Genomic DNA, 19,206 nt, shown 5'->3' on the forward strand with positions numbered 1-19,206 from the left:
TATTAACTTCAGTGGAGCAGTTAGACCAATCCTGAAGACTTGTGAAAATCTACTCTTGAAGTCTAGAATGTTTAGCTCAAAAATTTCAAAACTAGCTACAGATTCTAGATGCCTCACTGTTTGGGTACCCAACATGAAATGACCTGGGCCCAATTTCCAAAGGTGTTGGTGACCACCTCCCACTGACTTCGGGTAGAACTGCAGATGTGCAGCATCTATGAATGTCAGGTCCCTGGTATCTCATGCTGAACATCCAGTTTTAGAGCATTCAAAGTTTGCAAACAGGTTTGAAATTTCTGCCAGTCTTTTGGAATGAGAAGCATGCAGATGGCATCTCAGACTACACTTCACATTTTCTTTGGTTTTTTTTTCTTAAATGTATATTTGGAAGGAAAGTAAAATAGTAATGATTAAAAATAACAATTTGTAAACAGCTTAAACCTGTAGATTTCAGTACTTAAAAAAAGAAAATTTAAAATTCAAATTTTATCCAGGTAACATAAACAAGACCCAATAAGTTACATACCTGAACTAGTTATCGATTGACAACTCATGTTAGGATGGTAAAAAGATTTCAGGATATTTCAGCAGCAAGGATAATGTGACACTTCATATACTAGAGAAGCTGTTCTGCTTTCCTTTTGTCTAATGCTTTCTATAAATGTAATTATTTGCAAAAAACTGACCTGTAACCCCAGAATCAATACAATAATTAAGGAAATAAATTCCATAAAAAAGATTTTGGAATGTGTTGAGGATATTTTCCATTACATACCTTGATTGGGTGGGAATGTGGGATATTTCTCTCTTGGAAGAAACTCACAATAAATAATCTTATAATCTGTGAGAATTCTGGCGACAGTGTAGATATTTCCATAATCACAAGATATCGCCATTCCACCAAGACTCGGGATGTTCCCATTTATTTGCATGATTATGGCCTTAAATGTGGACAAAAAAATAATTATTGCTATGGAAAGTGATTTACAGAGTTGGACAAAGGGATTAAAGCATATAAACTAACCAGCTCAGCAAACATGTCCACTGACAGATGATTTGTTTATATATATATATATATATATATATATATATATATATATATATATATATATATATATATATATATATATATATATTAACTGCTAAAAAAAAAATGTGTACAAGAAATTGCTATTCCTTTGTCACTATAGAGTTTCATTGTTTCTGTTAGTAAATATATAGAATATGTTTATAGTGTGACACTCAGAACTAGCCATGTGCTTTATTCAACTGATCATCCAAACACAATGCTAAGGTAGGTACCCCTCTACATAACTCTAAACTGCTTCCTTCCAACCAAAGTGTGCCACCTAGGGTATGTCTACACTGCAAGTTTATTTTAAAATAGCGCATCCACACTACAGGGAAGCCTCAAAATTAGTCAGAGGCAGGCTCCCCTAATGTTGACACACTATTTCAATTTAGATGCACTAGGGAGGAGCTATTTCGATAAAGCAGCAGCGGAAGTGTCCGCACACACCGTCTTCTGAAACAGCTTTTTTGGAAGAGACGTTATTCCTCGTGGAATGAGGTTTACCAACGTCAGAAAAACCCCTCAATTATTTTATTTTTTTTCGAAATAATGCAATTGCTGTGTGAATGCTAGTATTGTTTTTCTGGAATAAGGTGTAGTTATTCTGGAATAACGGTGCAGTGTAGAATGCACCCCTAGTTCACTCCACCCTAACCACTTACTGATTCTATTCACCTTCTCATCTTGGAGCACATTAGGGATGTAAAATCCTATTTAATTGGCTAACGGGGTAAACATATTGTTACCGCCACAGCCCTAGAGCACACCTCTTCCCTTTGCAGCAGAAACTCCTTGTGGAACCTCAAACAATATCAGGGTGGGATTATGCCCATGAAACAACAGAGGAGAGGCATACAAACCAGGATTTTGGATCTGAGATTCTTGAACTTTGGGGAAATTTGAGACTGTATCCAACCTTCAGGCCAATGACTAGTTTTATTACACAGTGAGAAGACCCTTTTGCCCCTGTGAGGAGTTCATGTGATCCTGATTCTCTCCACCCCACCTGGGAGAGAGGAGTCCTTTTCAGGAGCCTAAGGGAAGGGTGACAAGTAGTTGCTCTAATTTATGGAAGTGTAAATTAAAAAGTCCATTCTGGTTGAAGGGTGATTGATGCTTTGTGGAGAAAATATTGCTCTGCAAGCCTCCAGAAGGAACTTCAATGTACTTTTTGTGGTTTATTTTCTGTAATGAAACTTTTTGCCAAAAGAGCTGCAGGAACTGAAGTTTTTGAGGTGTGGGCTTTTCTTTGGTAGATTATCTTAAAATGAAATCTCAAAGGCTAAGTTCTCTGCAGTTGTGACTCCATGGCACAGTCCATTAGGGTTATGCTAGCAGATGATCTGGCCCTAAGCCTCTGCCTCAGAAGAGCCAAATGAGAGTCTTTTGTGGCTTTGTGGCTTGGACTGTGGCTCCCAGCTCTGCCAGACACAGACCCTGGGAAGTTCAGAGATGCATCAAACACTGAGCCTCTGAATGATTTCTGAGCTTAATTAAAATGCAAGTTTAATGCCGGTTCAATATTGTGATGAAAACTAACTACATAGTCAATGACCCTCTAATGCAGCTGTTTTCAGCCACTGAGAAGCAGTAACAAATGTGACGTTTGAGGTTTTGAGAACTGGTACGCTGGGTTCCCTCTAACCATCTCAATAGCTAGGCGCTAGTCCATTTTCTTGCCTGATTCCCAGTCAATAGCTCATTCCAAAAGACTGGAGCCTATCGAAATCTTTTGCATGAAAAAGAGGGGCTTTTTTGTGGGAAAATTCCCCTTTTTTTAAAAAAACCAAAGCTTTAAAAAAAAAAAAAGACTATCAAAATTTTAACTTTTTTTTTCATTTACCAGAAAATTGTTTTTGAAACAAATTTTAATAAAAATTTCAAAAATAGTTGAATTTGATATAAATGTGGTTAGAATAATCATAAAGCAATTCATAAAAAACAGATGAGTTAGTTTAGAACCCCAGAAAAGGGAACAACCTCAATTTTTTTTTCAATATTGTTTTTCCCATTTTTTTTTAAACCAAGCATAACATTTTCAAAAGCATTAAGTAACTTAGGAGACTAAGTCCCATTTTCCAAAGTGATATAAAGCATTTTGGAGTCCAAGTCCTAATGATTTTTAATGAGAATTAGAGATCCTTAGTGCCTATGTCACTTTTGAAAATGTGCTTTTGAAAATTTTGCCACTGCTCTGAAAGACACAATGGGGCTTGGGATACTCCAATGACCAGTTTCACCACTCAATGGGAGGCAGTGAACAGTAGCTGGTACCAGCTAGCACATATTAAATGGAAGTCTGGCAAACTGGTATTGTTGCCCACCAAAATGTTTGGAACCATTGTGCTAGCTAGAGTAATGTCATATGTGGGCACCAAGAGCAGATGGTGACCACAGGCTTACAGCACATTATTAACCTGTATCAATATTAGATGTACCTTGTTGTCAGCATCAATATTAATTTCTGATGGCAGGACTGTCATTGAAGGACACTGCTGCACTCCCTCACTTGCACTCGTCCAGAAATTTGGCTGAGTGGAATTAACACACTCATGCTCCAGAGAACACCTGAAACAAACAGAAGCACAACTTAGGGTGGGATGCCTATTAAGTACTGATATAACTGTTGTAATAATTATGAAAAAGGGCCTGTAGAAATCTGGACACTTCCTCTCATTTCTCCAACTTCTGTGTTTCAGTCAATTGTGTGACTGCTAGAGTTAATAGGTAGTGTCCTCGCATTATCAACACACCACTCCTACTGGCATCAATGGGCAATGTGTGTGTGTGATGGGAAAAGATTCTCCCACAATGACTGAATGCAAAGCAAGACAAATATAGCTGTACTAGTGTGTTTGGTCAAAAATCCTGGACCTGATTTGTAAAGTCAGGGCCTAATTTTGCAGCTAATTTCTGGTAGGGATGTAAGCATGTAGTTGAGTACTTGACTACCCAATAAGCCTAAGCTTATCGGGTAGTCGAGTTGCGTACTCTACTGCTTGCTTCCCCCCACCTTGCTGCCTCTGATACAGAGGCAGCAAAGGAGGGGCGGAGGGACAGGAGCTGGTGCTGGAGTGGAGCCAGTTTAAAAACCTGTTTCCCCCAGTACTGTTGCCATGGTGATATCTGTCGCCTCCCCCACACTGCCTCTATCAGAGGTAATTAAAATGCAAAGCAGCCTCTGCCCAAGGCAGGCTGAAGCTTGCAGCAGGCAGAGGCTGCTCTAACAGCAGCCTTTATCCTTGGGGGTTCCCTGCCAGAAGCTGGGCTCCCCTGCGGACAGGGGCTGCCGTCGTGAAGCAGCGCCTGCCCGCAGCCACCTGGGCTCTTACTATATTTAAAAGGCAGTGCCACAATGGTCCCAGGAGCTACCCCCACTGCAGCTCTGCATTTTAAATGTTGTAAGACTTGGGCAGCTTTTACTACCTTTAAAATGCAGAGCCACAGCGGTCCTGGCTCTGTCTTGGCTCATGCTGGTCTGGGACCTAACCCCGCTGAAACTCTGCAGTTTAAAGGTAGGAGGAGCCAGGCTGCATGCACACCCAGCTCCTTCTACATTTAAACTGCCGAGCTGCTGAGGGGGTAGCTCCTGGACCAGTGTGAGCTGGGACAGAGCACCTTCCCTTATCAATTAATCGTGTGGTCAATACGAACTGTGTTGACTATACGATTAGTCAATTATCCATCTCTTAACATCCTTAGCTTCTGGATATATATTGAATTTTCCCACAAGTAACTGCAGCTGCCAATGATGGGACTGAGCTTTCTAACTAGCTGTTTGCGCTCTCAATCAAATGATTAGATGACTAACACTTCTTCTTTGCATTCACAATTAGCTGCAGGCATTAAAATGCAGATGCAATTAAGTGTAAGCAAAAAAGTACACTCCCAGAGCTTGAAACTGGGCTGAGACATCCTTAAAAGGATTGTCCTCTATATAGTAAAAATCAGGCAAAGGTTGTAAGCAAGCATAGCTGTGCAGCAAACCAGCAATCTGCTGAAACTCTGAGCAAGAGGTCTAAAGACAATCACTCGAAAGAAAATACAAGAAGTTCTACCTGGTCTCCATTGTGCACCATCCACAATAAGCATCAGCTGCAGCCAGACACTCCGTACATGTTGCATACTGGTCACAGGCAGCCACTTTCACGCGGGTCATCTATGCAACAAGCAAAGTCCAAGGTCACTGTCATTCCCAAGACATCACTTTTTAACAATGGAAAGGAAACTTCTTGTTGACACTAATGAGGCATTCATGAGATTCACGTGGTGAAGCATGTGCACAGTAGATTAGATAATGTATTAGGAAATGTAATAAGGGGCAACAATCCTGTCCTGGCAGGGACATGGGTTACACTTTTCCATCACTCCAACTTATGGTTCTGTGAGTAATGGGAGCACTATGTACGAACAGAAGATTATCTGTCTCTGTTTCTTATAAGCCAGCATCTTCGACATAGCTGCAAGACAAGGTCAGTAACATTATAAAATACATTATAAACTCCTATGATGGTTTAGATGGGACCAGTTTTTTCACTATTGCATTGCACATTATTTGGGTCATGGGAATCTCAAGATTTCATACTTGCCAGACCCCTTCTAGAAAGGGATGAACAATGTCTGTCTATTTATGAAGTGATCAGAATTTACCTAGGAATACAAAATCATTCATGTGTAGGGACATATGATTCCTGGAATAGCAAGTAATTCAGCAGTATCTGTGGTGACTTCCTTAACTACCCGATAAGCTTAGGCTGATAAAGAGGCAGCAAGGGGGGAGGGAAGAGTAGTTGAGTACTTGACTCAACTACCCGATAAACTTAGGTATCAGAGGCAGCATGGAGGGGTAGGGGGAACAGGAGACAGTGCTGGGGGGAGGTGGCTTAAAAGCTGGTTCCCCCCAGCACCGTCTCCGTGGTGCCACCTGCTCTCTCACCCCCTGCTGCTGCCTCCATCAGCAGCCCCTGTTTGAGGTGGCCCCAGCTGGCCATTGACAGGGTCTGCTTCCAGAGCAGCCTCTGCCTGCAGCCAGCCCAGGCTGCCACAAACAGAGGCTGCTGGACCTGGCATAAGCTGGGACCAAGCAGTCCCGGATCATGCTGGCTCCAGGACCGCTGCAGCTCTAACTTTTAAATGTAGTAAAAAAGCCAGGTGGCTCTTACTACGTTTAAGAGGCAGAGCTGCAGTGGTTCTGAAGCTGATGTGAGCTGAGACTGCTCAGTCCTGGCTCACATTGATTCTGGGAGCTACTCCCGCTACAGCTCTACTCATTGCCTCTCCTTATCGACTAATCGTGTAGGCGATACAATTTGTATCAACTACACTATTAGTCAAATACCCGCTCCTTAACATCCATTGTAAGAACCACTTGGAGGGGGAGAATGCAGTCATTCGTATGCTTCTTTTCCTAGATTTCAAAACATTTGAAAAAGAGGACTGCGAGGAACTAGATAATTTGGAGTTTGACAATGCAAGGTGCTGAGAGCCATCTGTTCCCATAAGGCATTCAGCAGCATCTCAAACAATCAGACACCTGGTCCAGTTTCTCTCAAACACATGTTGTGCACAGCTTCCACACATGCTTGTCAAGATTCCCAAAATGTGAATTCCACTGGCAAAAGGAATTGATCAGGCCTAATTTAAAGGAAAGAGCCATGCTATTTGAACTGAAGTACTGCACATGGGGTTTTAGTCAGCCCAGGATAAGGTTCACAGCAGGTATCTTGTTGTGCTCCAAAGTGTTTGTGAGGCATCTAAAAGGTATGAGATATTAGCTAGACAGGCACCCTGGGAGAGTTCTGTGACACGATAATGGCTGAACTGCAGGGAATTATAGCTGGAAAATATAAATACAACATATAAAATTAGTGGTTGAGCATCTGTTTCAACAAATTAAAATGTAATTCAGGACAGACCACCAGGGCTTGGAGCAAAATGTGAACTCTATTCCTCCTCAGCTGTTCATTTAATAGAAGGCTAAGAGAAACCATTTGTTTCTTCCTGCTGTGGAATTTTCAGGCCTCTCCAAAAAGAAAGCCTACCATGCTGGAAAGTGCTGGCCTATGAGTTACAGGGTGTGAATTTTTAGGTACAGTGAAACCTGCCACGAGGGCCAGTTACAACAGGCAAACCCTTTTCTTCAGTAGCCCTTTAAAAATATTTCCATCGTTTCTAGTACAATTTTATTCAACTTTCAGTTAACAATCAAGATATACTTATTTTTGCCAGCTTTGTCTTGCGTAAGGCATATTTTGCTGTAGCTTTCAATTTTATTTGCACAGAAATGGGTGAACTAGTTGAGATAACAGGAACCAATGTAAACCCTGGCCATAAACTCCAAATAATCATTCTGAGGTTTGAAAAATTTTGGTTAACTTTTTAGTCATTTCGACTAAAAGTGGAGCTGACATGAATCATGCATCCAATCCCTTTGATGCTGTGGAAAGTTCAGTTCTGGAACTATATTTTGCAGCTGGATCTTGTCTCAGAAATGGGTTGATGCAAACCTTCGTATCCAAATACCCCCACATTTGGGGTGCATCTAGACTACATGGCTCTGTTGACGGAGCCATGTGAAGTAGTTTACTTGGCATAGTCAAAGAAGTGGGGATTTAAATAATGGCCGCCACGCTGTGCTGACAATTAGCTGATCCGGCACAGCGTGATGGTCTGGACGCGGTGCGGTTGACAAGGGAAGCCTTTGTCGACCACTCCAGTATGCCTCGTGAAACGGAGCCTGGGATCAGCTGGGGAGTCCCTCTGAAATGCCGCCTTGGGGTTTCAAAGCGGCAGCGCCATACAGCTGTGCAGCACTGCCACTTTGAAGTACCCCTTCCTCCCCCCCTTTGCTGCCTCTGTCTCATAGAGGCAGTGGGGGGAGAGGATATCGACTAGTCAAAAGACTACCCGATAAGCAAATGCTTATCAGATAGTTGACTAGTCTTTAATATCCCTACTGTAGACCCAAAATAAAAGGCTTGATCTAAATTTTGAAATGATTCTTGACTGGCGCCAACCACTGAATCTTTTCAAGTATGTGCATTACTGGTATTAAAAAGAACATTTCTGTTGCTCTGTTTCCTAAACGAGTGCTGACTGAAAATATCAAATGAATGCACTTTGCCAAATGTATAGAGAACAGATGTCCTACCTGATATGATGTCATGAGATAGAGGTAGCTGGAATCTGAAGGATCAAACTGCATGATGGGATGAACAGGCTCCCCATAAGCCACTGAAACTGATTTCCTGCTAATAATCTCCTTGGTACTGTTCAGATTAATCTACAGTGCGAAAGAACCATTTGTTAAGATGAAACATTGTTATGAGGGAGATGCTTTTCTCACTCTTTTTATAAACTCAGAAGCAAAATTAAACTTCAAACATGTAGGCAAATCAATTATCATTACAGGTTTCACCTCTATAAATTGGAACTCTCTGGTCTGGCAACATCTCTGGTCTGGCAGGACCACAGATATTCCCCTATTCAGACCACAGAGAGTCCTGGTGTGTTGCGGGGGGTTTGAGGGCCGGAAGCCTGGCGAATATGATGGAGGCAGGATTCTGGTGCACAGCCCAGCTGGCTGGGGGAGGGGAGGTGGGAAGCCCAGCATGCGTGCAACCCAGCTGGGCTGTCCAGCTCACCTTGGCTATGGGGGGTGGGAAGCTGGAAAGGCCAGCGTGGGGCCCAGCTGGGTGGGAGAAGAGTCACGGGGGGCAGGAAGCCTGGCATGTGACCCAGTTGTGCTGCTGGGGGAGCTAGGAAGCCCGTGGGGCAGCAGGGCAGGGAATGGGGCTGACAGGAGGAGGGCCAGAATTGACCAGCAAAATCCTTCATCCGTGACCAATCAGGTCTCTAGGGTGCCAGACCAGGGAGGTCCAACCTGTATCACCAACATATTGGAAAACTATTTCACTCCCAAATCTTTATTAAAACAGTTATGCTCAGAAAAGTGTTATTTGCATGACAGCAGCATTCAAAGGCCCCATTGTACTAGGCAACGTACCCTGCAAGGAGCTAACTAAATACAGTAAAACTCCATTGGTCTGGCATCTGACGGTCCGGCACTCCTGATGGTCCGGCACCATCAGGAACCCGGAAGTGCTCTGCAGCCGGACCATTGGAGCTGCTCTGCCTCCAGCTTCCCCTATTCAGCCGCTGCTAAAACTGACCAGCGGCTGAATCGGGGAAGCCGGAGGCAGAGCAGCTGGGGCACTGCAGGGTAGATCCCCTAGAGCTGCCCCTGGGGGCTGCGGGACCAACCCGGCAGCACCCCAGGCGTCCCCGATTCAGCCGCTGCTGAAATTGACCAGCGGCTGATTCCGGGAAGCCCGGGGCAGAGCTGCTCTGCCTCAGGCTTCCTGGAGTCAGCTCTTGGTCAATTCCAGCAGCGGCTGACTTGGGGATGCTTGGGGCAGAGCAGCTGGTGTGCTGCTGGGATGGTCCCTCACCGCTGCTCCTCGGCGCTACTGGATCAACCCGGCAGCACCCCAGCTGCTCTGCCCCAGGCATCCCCAAGTCAGCCGCTGCTGAAATTGACCAAGAGCTGACTCCAGGAAGCCCGGGGCAGAGCAGCTCTGCATCAGCAATGTCTGACTTGGGGACGCCTGAGGCAGAGCAGCTGGGGTGCTGCCGGGTTGATCCAGCAGCGCCATGGAGCGGCACTGCGGGACCAACCCAGCAGCACCCCAGCTGCTCTGCCCCAGGCGTCCCCAAGAGCAGCTGGGTGCTGCCTGGTTGGTCTCGCCGCGCCAAGGGTTGGCGTTACCCCGACCAACCCGGCAGCACTCCAGCTGCTCTGCCCCAGGCGTCTCCGATTCAGCCGCTGCTGGTCAGTTTCAGCAGCAGCTGAATCAGGGACGCTTGGGGCAGAGCCGGACTATCGGAAGGGGGGGCTATGAGGGGTCTGGGGTGGCACCCCCCCCCACCCAGACCCCTCATAGCTCCCCCTTCCGATAGTCTGGCATATCTGATAATCCGGCACCCCCTGGGTCCCAAAGGTGCCGGATTATCGGAAGTTTACTGTAGATAATATTCCTCGTCTTTGGTGTTTCTTATCTTCATTTTGCAAATGGGGCCAAGAAAGATTCATGACTTCCTGAAGTCACACAAGAAATCGACAGATAGGAACTTAATCCAGATCTCCTGACTCCCTGTTTGGTGCCTTACCCACAAGACCATCTTTCCTCTCTTCCAGCTAATGTCGAATCTGCCCTACAAGCTTGGCTGTTCTTTGTGTTTTTCGTCAGAAAACACCTCTCCCTGTCCATCCCACTGCCACACTAGCCTTTTTGCTCTTAAAAAATTCCAATGAGTGCTATGCACTGGCGTAGCTCCACCAGTAAACAAGGCTGCAATCACCGTTTCCAATGTGTAACTCTCAGAGTAGGACTGGATGACAAAGTGGTAATAATGCCAGTGGACAGCAAGCTATCTAGCCCGTCTAGATCTTCCCCTATTGCATCTACACTGGTGTTAGCAACACAGAGACATTTTGGGAGCAAAAGGTTTGTACAGATACAGGTATGGGGAGCTCTTATGCTTTTGGATTGGAGCTGACTAGACCAAACTTGGTCTAATCTCTGAACAATTCAGTAAAAACACTTCTGCATCTGTGTAGTGGGTTCCTGCCCCTAACATCAGGATGACTCAGCCGAAAATCCCTGTATCCCCAGGTTGGGTGCAAGGCTCTGCCACACTTTTACACTGCATTGTAAACTTAGCAGCTACACATGCAGGCTGTGTCTAGACTGTCCAGTTTTTCCAGAAAATCAGCCGCTTTTCCGGAAAAACTTGCCAGCTGTCTACACTGGCCACTTGAATTTCCGCAAAAACACTGACTTCCTAGTGTAAGAAATCAGTGCTTTTTGCGGAAATACTTTGCTGCTCCTGTTCGGGCAAAAGTCCTTTTCCGCAAAAGTTTTGCGCAAAAGGGCCAGTGTAGACAGCAGAGATTTGTTTTGCGCAAAAAAGCCCCGACTGCGAAAATGGCGATCGGGGCTTTTTTGTGGAAAAGCACGTCTACATTGGCACGGATGCTCTTCCGCAAAAAGTGCTTTTGCGGAAAAGCGTCTGTGCCAACCTAGATGCTCTTTTCTGAAAATGCTTTTAACGGAAAACTTTTCCGTTAAAAGCATTTGCGGAAAAACATGCCAGTCTAGACGTAGCCGCATTGTTTTTCCACTAACAGCTCTCTTATGGTGGCACAGATCATGATCCCTACACTATGCCATCTTGCAGTATGTTTGATTCCTCATATGACTGGCAGCCATCATTGCTGCTGGGGGAGCTGGTCAAACACTACTTCTGCCCTCCTGCTGTCTTTTCTTGGACGATAAAGATCTGAATTACAACCCACACAAAGTATTCTGTATGCCATGCCAAGTAACAAAGAGCCCTGAAGGTAAAAAGGCTTCTGGTTACGCAGCTGTGTTGCAGAATTAAATTACAGCTATCTGAGCAAATTATCCCAGTAAAGGGTAGTCAAGAGCCTCTCTCTAATGGAGGTTCAGCAGATAAGGCTGCTTTCTCTGATATGATAATGGAAGCAGAGCTGTTAATACTGTGTGAACGGGAGCTGCGTGTGGGATGTGTCCTCACCCTTGGCCCTGTGCACCTGGCTCTGATGTCAATTGCTACCACCCTGTTGGATTACCTCCCCCTCTAGGCAAAAATGAAACCAGAGAGCTTCTCTTAGATCTTTCCCACTTTTCTGCCAGAGCACTTGGAAGCAATGAAAGAAATTGGATTCATTTTCTCTTCTCCAAGCATTTTGAGCCAATATTCCAAATTATGTACTATTAGCTCTGGGCTGAGATAAAGCAGATTCCAGCCATGTCTCTCCTAGATGGTCTTTTTCTACTCTATGGACGTATTGATACAGGGACTTTAGTGAACTGCTGTGACTGGCTGGAATGTAAACCTTCCTTTGGCAAACTCTAAACACTGAGGTTATTGTAATTGTGGCTCTGCACCTTGGCTCTTGACTGAGGCTAGTCCACTGCTCTACACTGTCTTCAGTGCACCATTGCAACAGAGATACCCCAGGTGTATCATATGCATAGCTTCAACCTGCATCAGAATTTAGCATCGGGGAATGATCATTCAGTGATTCTTCAGTCTATAAGGACCATTTTAAAACTATCAAATCAAGAGAAGAATTTATTAGAGGGCTCTGTTAATAATTAAATGTGGTAAAATAACATTTCAATTGCAAGTCTTTTGTTTCTATAGCATATTAAATACAACACGCAGCTCCCGTTCACAGCCTTAAATACTGATTAACAGATTCCCCAATTACCCGGCAGGGTACATCATTGTATAGATTAAAGTACCATCCAGTTATTTCTTTATTGCACAATGAAAGCCTATATTCAGAAAAAAATATCATTTGACAAGCTTGCTCTATTATTGTGAATATAGTCATAGATAAATAGGCTGTACCAAAAGTCCTGAGGACTGAACCTTTTATTCTGTGTGCAGTTACAGCATGAGTAGCGCAAGTGCACACTTCCTTCACAATGCCATAGTAACATGCCTCAGCCCTTCATGAGAAGGGCCAGATCTGAGGGGCAGGCAGTCTTCTCTCTGCTACAGCTGCCAACTAAGATGCCAAGGTGAGGGTGGTTTTTTTGAGGCAGACACCTCTCAACAACAAACTGTACTGGGACTGACAACTCATTTCACACAGGCAACCAAACAGTTCTGAGATGATCGACAATCACATTTTTCTAGTGCATTTCACGATTTGCCCACGCTACTTGAAGAACCTCCCAATTTCCCTGTAGCCACCTCTTTGGTGGAATATATCAACTAATTAACACTACATAGTGGTGTAAAGTGGGGAGCAAATGCAATGCATCCAGTTGAAATGGCCAGGGGAATTTAGGAAGGCAGTTATTTACATTGGCATTTAAGCAGGTCACAAGTAGTAACAATCCTATTCTTATTAAAAATAAATCATAAGATGAACACAAGAGAACAAGAAAAAGAACTCTTGCTTTATGCTTCATGTGGAAGAGGGGGTGAATCACTAAAACCACTTCCCATTGCATCTAGGAGCAATCTAATAGCCACCCATCCAAGAAATGAGCCAACCCACACCTGTTTGGCTTGCAAGACCCACAGAACTACACACTGCAAGAACTACACACTACACACTTTCAGTTACTACTTTCCTGACTACTATACAAACCAATGGTCCAAGAAGTGAAAGACTCCATACCCCAACACCCAACACCAATCATCAACTCCTTTAAGAACTTCATTCTTCTCTCTTTAGTAACATGTTACTTTTACCTTCAGAAGTCTTCCATTCGCTGTACCTAGGAACACCACGGTGTAATTATTAACACTGGAAACAGCCACGGAAGTGAGGCCCTGGTATATGAACAATGGTTCTGCCTTTATGGGTTGCTGGATGGCCAAAGGATGTTGAAGATGGGCTGCTCCACAGTCTAACTGCTCTGGCTGCAGCTGCAAAGAAACATTTGTGTCAAAGTATGGCAACAAAATAAAACAGTTCCCACAGAGAATATACCCTTTGAACAAAACAACCCATTAAGGGTTTCATGATATACAAAGAGAAATCTCACCATTGGATATTAAATAAAAAATATTAAATAACTAGTTTCAATTGAGAAAATGGATGTAATAGTGGAACTTTCTTTCTCATTAGATTTGCTTTCTGGGGACCCAATCCTGACCACTGCATAGGCTCAAGAAAGAGGGCTTTGTGCTACAGGGGTATACTGGGACTGAGGGAAACAGATCCTTCTGCCCATGTTTCAGGGCACCCCGGGAGCCCTTTGGGGATCAAACCTACAGCTTCTGGTCTGCACAAGCACAAGGCCTCTGTATTCCCTAGCTCTACTAGTCAGAGCCTTATTCCTGACAATAATGTGGAGAGAGCCCCATAGCACTCAGGGGAGCAGAGTTCCCTGTCAAACTTCTCCATTATTGGGATACCTGTTTCATATTACCTCTCCCATTCCTCTTGCAGCTCACAGGTTTTGTCCCTAAGGGTATGTCATGGCTCCATCCCCCAACGTGACACTATGCCTGCAGAGATGGGGGACCGGCTAACCGAATAAACTCTGCAAAACCTGTCTCTGTGATTCCCAGAGACTAACTTACTCAATCTCAGTCCCTCTGAGATTCAATAAAAAAAACACCTGCTTCCTCACTGCCACCACTCAAGTGATTCCAAGAAAATCAGGGAAGAGATCACGTAGGAATCTTGTCCCTAAGATAAAGCTCTCCCCCCAACCCCAATCTCTGTTTTGCTTGGAGTTGGGAAAACAGAGGGAATCCACAGACAACAACAGACTCTTCCCTTGTAAAGAGGCACTTAATTCTAAGGACACAACAGTCAACCAATAAAAAGAAAATTATTTTATTATCATAACAAAGCTACTGTTGCAAGCATAGTAAATTGGCTAGGTGGTGAATGGCCACAATTTGATATATATCCTCAGGGAAAGTCCCAGGGCTGTAATCCTTAGTTACAAAAGAGAAAAACAATTAGCCAGCTAAGACATCCAAATCCCCAAACCAGGAAAACAATAAACCCTGATGAACTATCTAAACTTTTCCCTGCTTACACCTTACAAGTCTGTTCTTGGAAAAAGAAAGAATCTCCCATCTCCCTCAATACCTGGGAGAAACTACTCTGATCTCAAAGAAGAGAGAGAGAGAGAGAGAGAGAAAAACCCCTCTTTTCCAGTTTGAAATTCCTACCTGCATTGTTATTGGCTGATTTTCCAACCCTTTGCTAGGTACCTGAGTTAACCTCTTAGTCACCGGGTGCTGGTCAATACTCCTTCTGATCGTGACAGGATAGGTCTACACTTCAGCGCCATTTCGGGATATGTCTGGTATCGCAAAATAACGTTTTCCATATCTTTATAGCACACCCGTTATTTTGAAATGCAATCGAAATAACGGGTGTGCTACTCCGACATCCCGGTAAACCTCATTCCACGAGGTTTAAGGGACTTGTCGGAATAGCGGACTATTTTGAAATTTAGCACTGTGTAGACTATCTCGAAATAAGCTACACAATTTGCGTAACTCAAATTGCGTAGCTTATTTTGAGCTAGTGCCGCAGTGCAGACAAACCTTAAGGGTATGTCTGCATACTGCAATGTAAGCCCAGTGTTAGCAGAACTCAAGTTACCAGACCAAAGTTTGTTATATTAGAGCTTCAATATCTACAGGCATTTATAACCACCAGTTAGGCATTGTTGAACCCTAGAGTTAACCATTCTGGAATATATGGAATCACTCAGACCTGAAGACAACTAGCAGCCTAGCAATTTTTTTCTCTTTTGCTTTAAAATGAAAGAATAGGCAGGACAGTTTTTCATACAATGATCCTGAACAGCATTTTCATATGAGTAAACTTTGTCAAGACTGAGGGCTGCAAACTTAGCATCCAATCCTGCTCCTACTGAAGTCAAGGGCAAAGTTCCTACTGAGTTTAGTGGGATGGATTCTGATCCCCTTAATCATATTAAATAGTACCTCATTTCAATGGGACTATCTGTGAAGTAAGGTGCTGCTCATTGTCAGTAAGAGTGTCAGAAGCTGGATTGGGTCCAAAAGCTTGAGTGGCAAACATAGACACTCTATCCTGGAATTATAAAATTAGATCAGAGCAGAGAGAGTAAAGATTTTAATTCTTACGGGTTCCTGAGGGTCTTATGCCAGCTGAAAGGGGATATAAAGCCTTGGGCAAAGAATTTTCTCCTTCCTCTGAATCCAGAGAGAACAAGCAGCTGACAATAGTTAGATTGAAAAATACTTTTACAAAAATCCACTTCCCTTGCACTCTGTCTGTAAAGCTTGTTATCTTCTATGATCTTTATAGATTCTCTTTGTTTTGCTGTCCCACAGGCCAGAGAGACTCGCTCCTTTAAACTGTGTGGGGGGGAAATCCATCCACATAGTTTCAGCACAGCACAAGAGTCTTACACAACTCAGCTACTTCCATCAACCCCCATATGCTGCCTGGCTGGGACGGTTGCCTAACCAGAAAATGGCAAGAAGCCCTGAGAGGAGCGGAATCGGCTGTTTCTTGGTCTCAGGGATTCTGAGTGGGAGGGAGGGGGAGGAGGGTAGAGCAGCAATACTGAAGAAGCCTACAGCAAACAGGGAGACATGCTGGGTCACAGAGGGATCTAACATAATGCAGGTTAGGGTCTGGATTGCTTGTCACTGTTGGATCCACTTCTCTCTAGCCCTCTGAACTAGGGGGCCGTGTCTACACTGGCCACTTATTCCGGAAAATCAGCCGCTTTTTCGGAATAACTTGCCAGCTGTCTACACTGGCCCCTTGAATTTCCGGAAAAGCACTGACGATCTACTGTAAAATCATCAGTGCTTTTCCGGAAAAACTATGCTGCTCCCATTTGGGCAAAAGTCCTTTTCCGGAAAACTCTTCCGGAAAAGGGCCAGTGTAGACAGCACAGATTTCTTTTCCGCAAAAAAGCCCCGATTGCGAAAATGACGATCGGGGCTTTTTTGCGGAAAAGCGCGTCTACATTGGTACGGACGCTTTTCCGGAAAAAGTGCTTTTCCAGAAAAGCATCCTGCCAATGTAGACGCGCTTTTTCCGGAAATACTTATAAGGGAAAACTGTTCCCTTTTAAGCATTTCCGGAAAATCATGCCAGTGTAGACGTAGCCGGGATGTAAGTGAGTAGTTGAGTGGAGTACTTGACTACTCTGTATTAGAGGTAGCAAGGGGGGTGGGTATGAACAGGAGCTGATGCTGAGGGGATCCGGATTAAAAGCCGGTTCCCCCCAGAACCATCTGCCCTCCCCTGCCACTGCCTCTATCAGAGGCAGCGGGGTGGGGGGAGGGGAGATTAGGGGAGGCTGATCTGGTAGCAGCTCCTGTCTGTGGGGGTCCCAGCAGGGAGTTGGACCCTCCCCTCCCCGCAGACAAGGGTTGTTACCACAGCCCCTGTTCACAGTGGCCTGGGCTGCCCGCAAGCAGGGGCTGCTGCCAGATCAGTCTCTGCCCGCACGGTAAACCCCGGCCAGCACAGAGGCTGTTGCCGGAGCAGCCCCGTCCGCAGCCAGCCGAGCCACCGTGAGCAGGGACAGCTGGACTCAGTGCGAGCTGGGACGGAGCAGTCCCTGCTCAAGTGGGTCCGGGACCACTATGCCTCTGCATTTTAATAAGAGCCATCAGGCTCTTACTACATTTAAGATGCAGAAGCACAGCGGTCCTGGAGTGAGCCTTCCCTTATCGACTACGCCAGAGGTTCCCAACCACTGGTCAGTGGCGTAGCGAGGGGGGAGGCGGTTGCCCCTGCGCGCCATGCTGGGGGGACGACACCAGTTTAGCTGCCAAAAGTTATGTTGTTGTTAATTATTTTATGATTATTTCCTATTTAGTATATTTTCCAACAGTCGACTGTGAAAAGGTTTCAGCGAAACAGTCCTATTTACTTTTTGAAGGTTTCACTGAAACCTTTTCACAGTCGACTGTTGGAACATATACAAAATAGAAAATAATCATAAAAAAATTAACAACAACGTAACTTCTGGCAGCTAAATTGGCACCCCCCCATTCATGGTGCCCGGGGGCAACAGCTCCGCCCCTGTTCCCACTTCACTACGCCACTGGTCTGTAGCCCGGTGCTGGGCTGTGAACTGTTGGCTGCCGCGCACCACCAGGCCATGCCCAGGGGGGCATGACCAGGGTATGGTATGGCCCTGGGAGCAGGCGGACGGGGGCTTAGAGGAGGCGGTGTGGCGCCTGCTCGGTTGTTAGCAGAGGTGTCCCCCGGATTGTTAGCAGAGGTGGAGGCTGTGGGCTGGGTGCTGGATTTCACCAGTGCTTGTGAGTTCAATCCTTGCAGAGGCCATTTAGGGATTTGGGGCAAAAATTTGTCAGGGATGGTACTTGGTCCTGCTGTGAAGGCAGGGGACTGGACTCGATGACCTTTCAAGGTCCCTTCCAGTTCTAGGAGATAAGCAATCTCCATTAATTTTCCGTGGAATGTACATGGGACAGAGATGAGACACAGTGCTGGGTGAGAAGGGTGGGACTGTGGGAAGCGGGTTCCAGCTGCTCAGTCAGTGCCTACCCAGTGCCCTCAGTTTAGCCTGGCTGTGGCCGAGGGCATGTTGGCGGTGGCGTGTGTTGCCGTGGTGAACTTCCCTGCCGCGCATACTCCCAGGCTGGGCTCCTGTACAAGCCTGGCCACACAGGGTGTGTCTACACGGCACCCTTTTCTCGAATCAAGCTATGCAATTTGAGCTATGCAAATGGCATAGTTTATTTCTAGTTAATTTTGAAACAGCTTATTTCATTATTTGGTGCAAACTGCTATTCGAAACGCCCCTTAATTCTTGTGGAATGAGGTTTACAGGGATGTTGGAATAGCGGGCCCATTATTTCCAAAGATATTTCAAAATAACAGGGGCGCTGTCAAGACACAGAATAGCTATTTGGGATACCGGAAGTCTGCCCCACCGAGGGAACTGCGGCCCCTCTCTGCTCTGTTCCTGGCCCCATACGAGTCTGCTGTATGGTTTCCTCTAATGGTCCTGCTCATGAGATACTCAGATGGGGGGATGAAAATAACATTTCTTACACTGAGAAATATAAGTATATGGGGAGCTCAGAGCAAGGGGCTGGGAATATGGGGGGGCGCAGGAGTCAGGGTTAGAGTATATGAGAGGCCTAGGGCTGAGGGGGCAGGAGTAAGTGCAAGGGGGTACAAGGTTTGGCGGACTGGCAAAATTCTATTTGCATATTTGCACATTCATTATTTGCATAATGAATATGCAGATACGCAAATAAAATGTTGCCGGTCAGCCAAAAGTTTGTGAATGGATTTGCCAGTCTGCAGTATAAAAAAGGTTGGAAACCACTGGACTACATGATTAGCAAAATAACCATTCCTTAACATCCTTACTTTGAACGGCTGCAGGCAATATGACTTTACAGCTAGAATGGGGTGGGGACAGGGTACACAGCCTGGATAGTGGCATGGGGAGTGATGGGTGATACTGGTGGAACAGCTCCAGGAATCTTGGGAAGAACATGCAGGAAATGTTACATCTTTGAAAGCATGCCCCTTTTCTCCTGCACTGACAGCACACAAGTGCACAAGTGCA

At 45.1% G+C, this 19,206-nt stretch overlaps 1 protein-coding gene across 1 annotated transcript in view; it reads right to left on the bottom strand.

Moving 5' to 3' along the window:
- PLXND1 (plexin D1) overlaps positions 1-19,206 on the bottom strand; it is a 145,410-nt gene that overhangs the window by 90,876 nt on the left and 35,328 nt on the right. Inside the window, exons 2-6 of the mRNA XM_075938737.1 lie at positions 13,370-13,546; positions 8,223-8,354; positions 5,131-5,231; positions 3,511-3,640; positions 776-941 (exon numbers count right to left, since the gene is read on the bottom strand). Coding sequence (XP_075794852.1) covers positions 776-941; positions 3,511-3,640; positions 5,131-5,231; positions 8,223-8,354; positions 13,370-13,546 — 706 coding nt within the window. The remainder of the gene's footprint in view (positions 1-775; positions 942-3,510; positions 3,641-5,130; positions 5,232-8,222; positions 8,355-13,369; positions 13,547-19,206) is intronic.

The sequence above is a fragment of the Pelodiscus sinensis genome, chromosome 11 (assembly GCF_049634645.1).
Source record: "Pelodiscus sinensis isolate JC-2024 chromosome 11, ASM4963464v1, whole genome shotgun sequence".
NCBI lineage: Eukaryota > Metazoa > Chordata > Testudines > Trionychidae > Pelodiscus > Pelodiscus sinensis.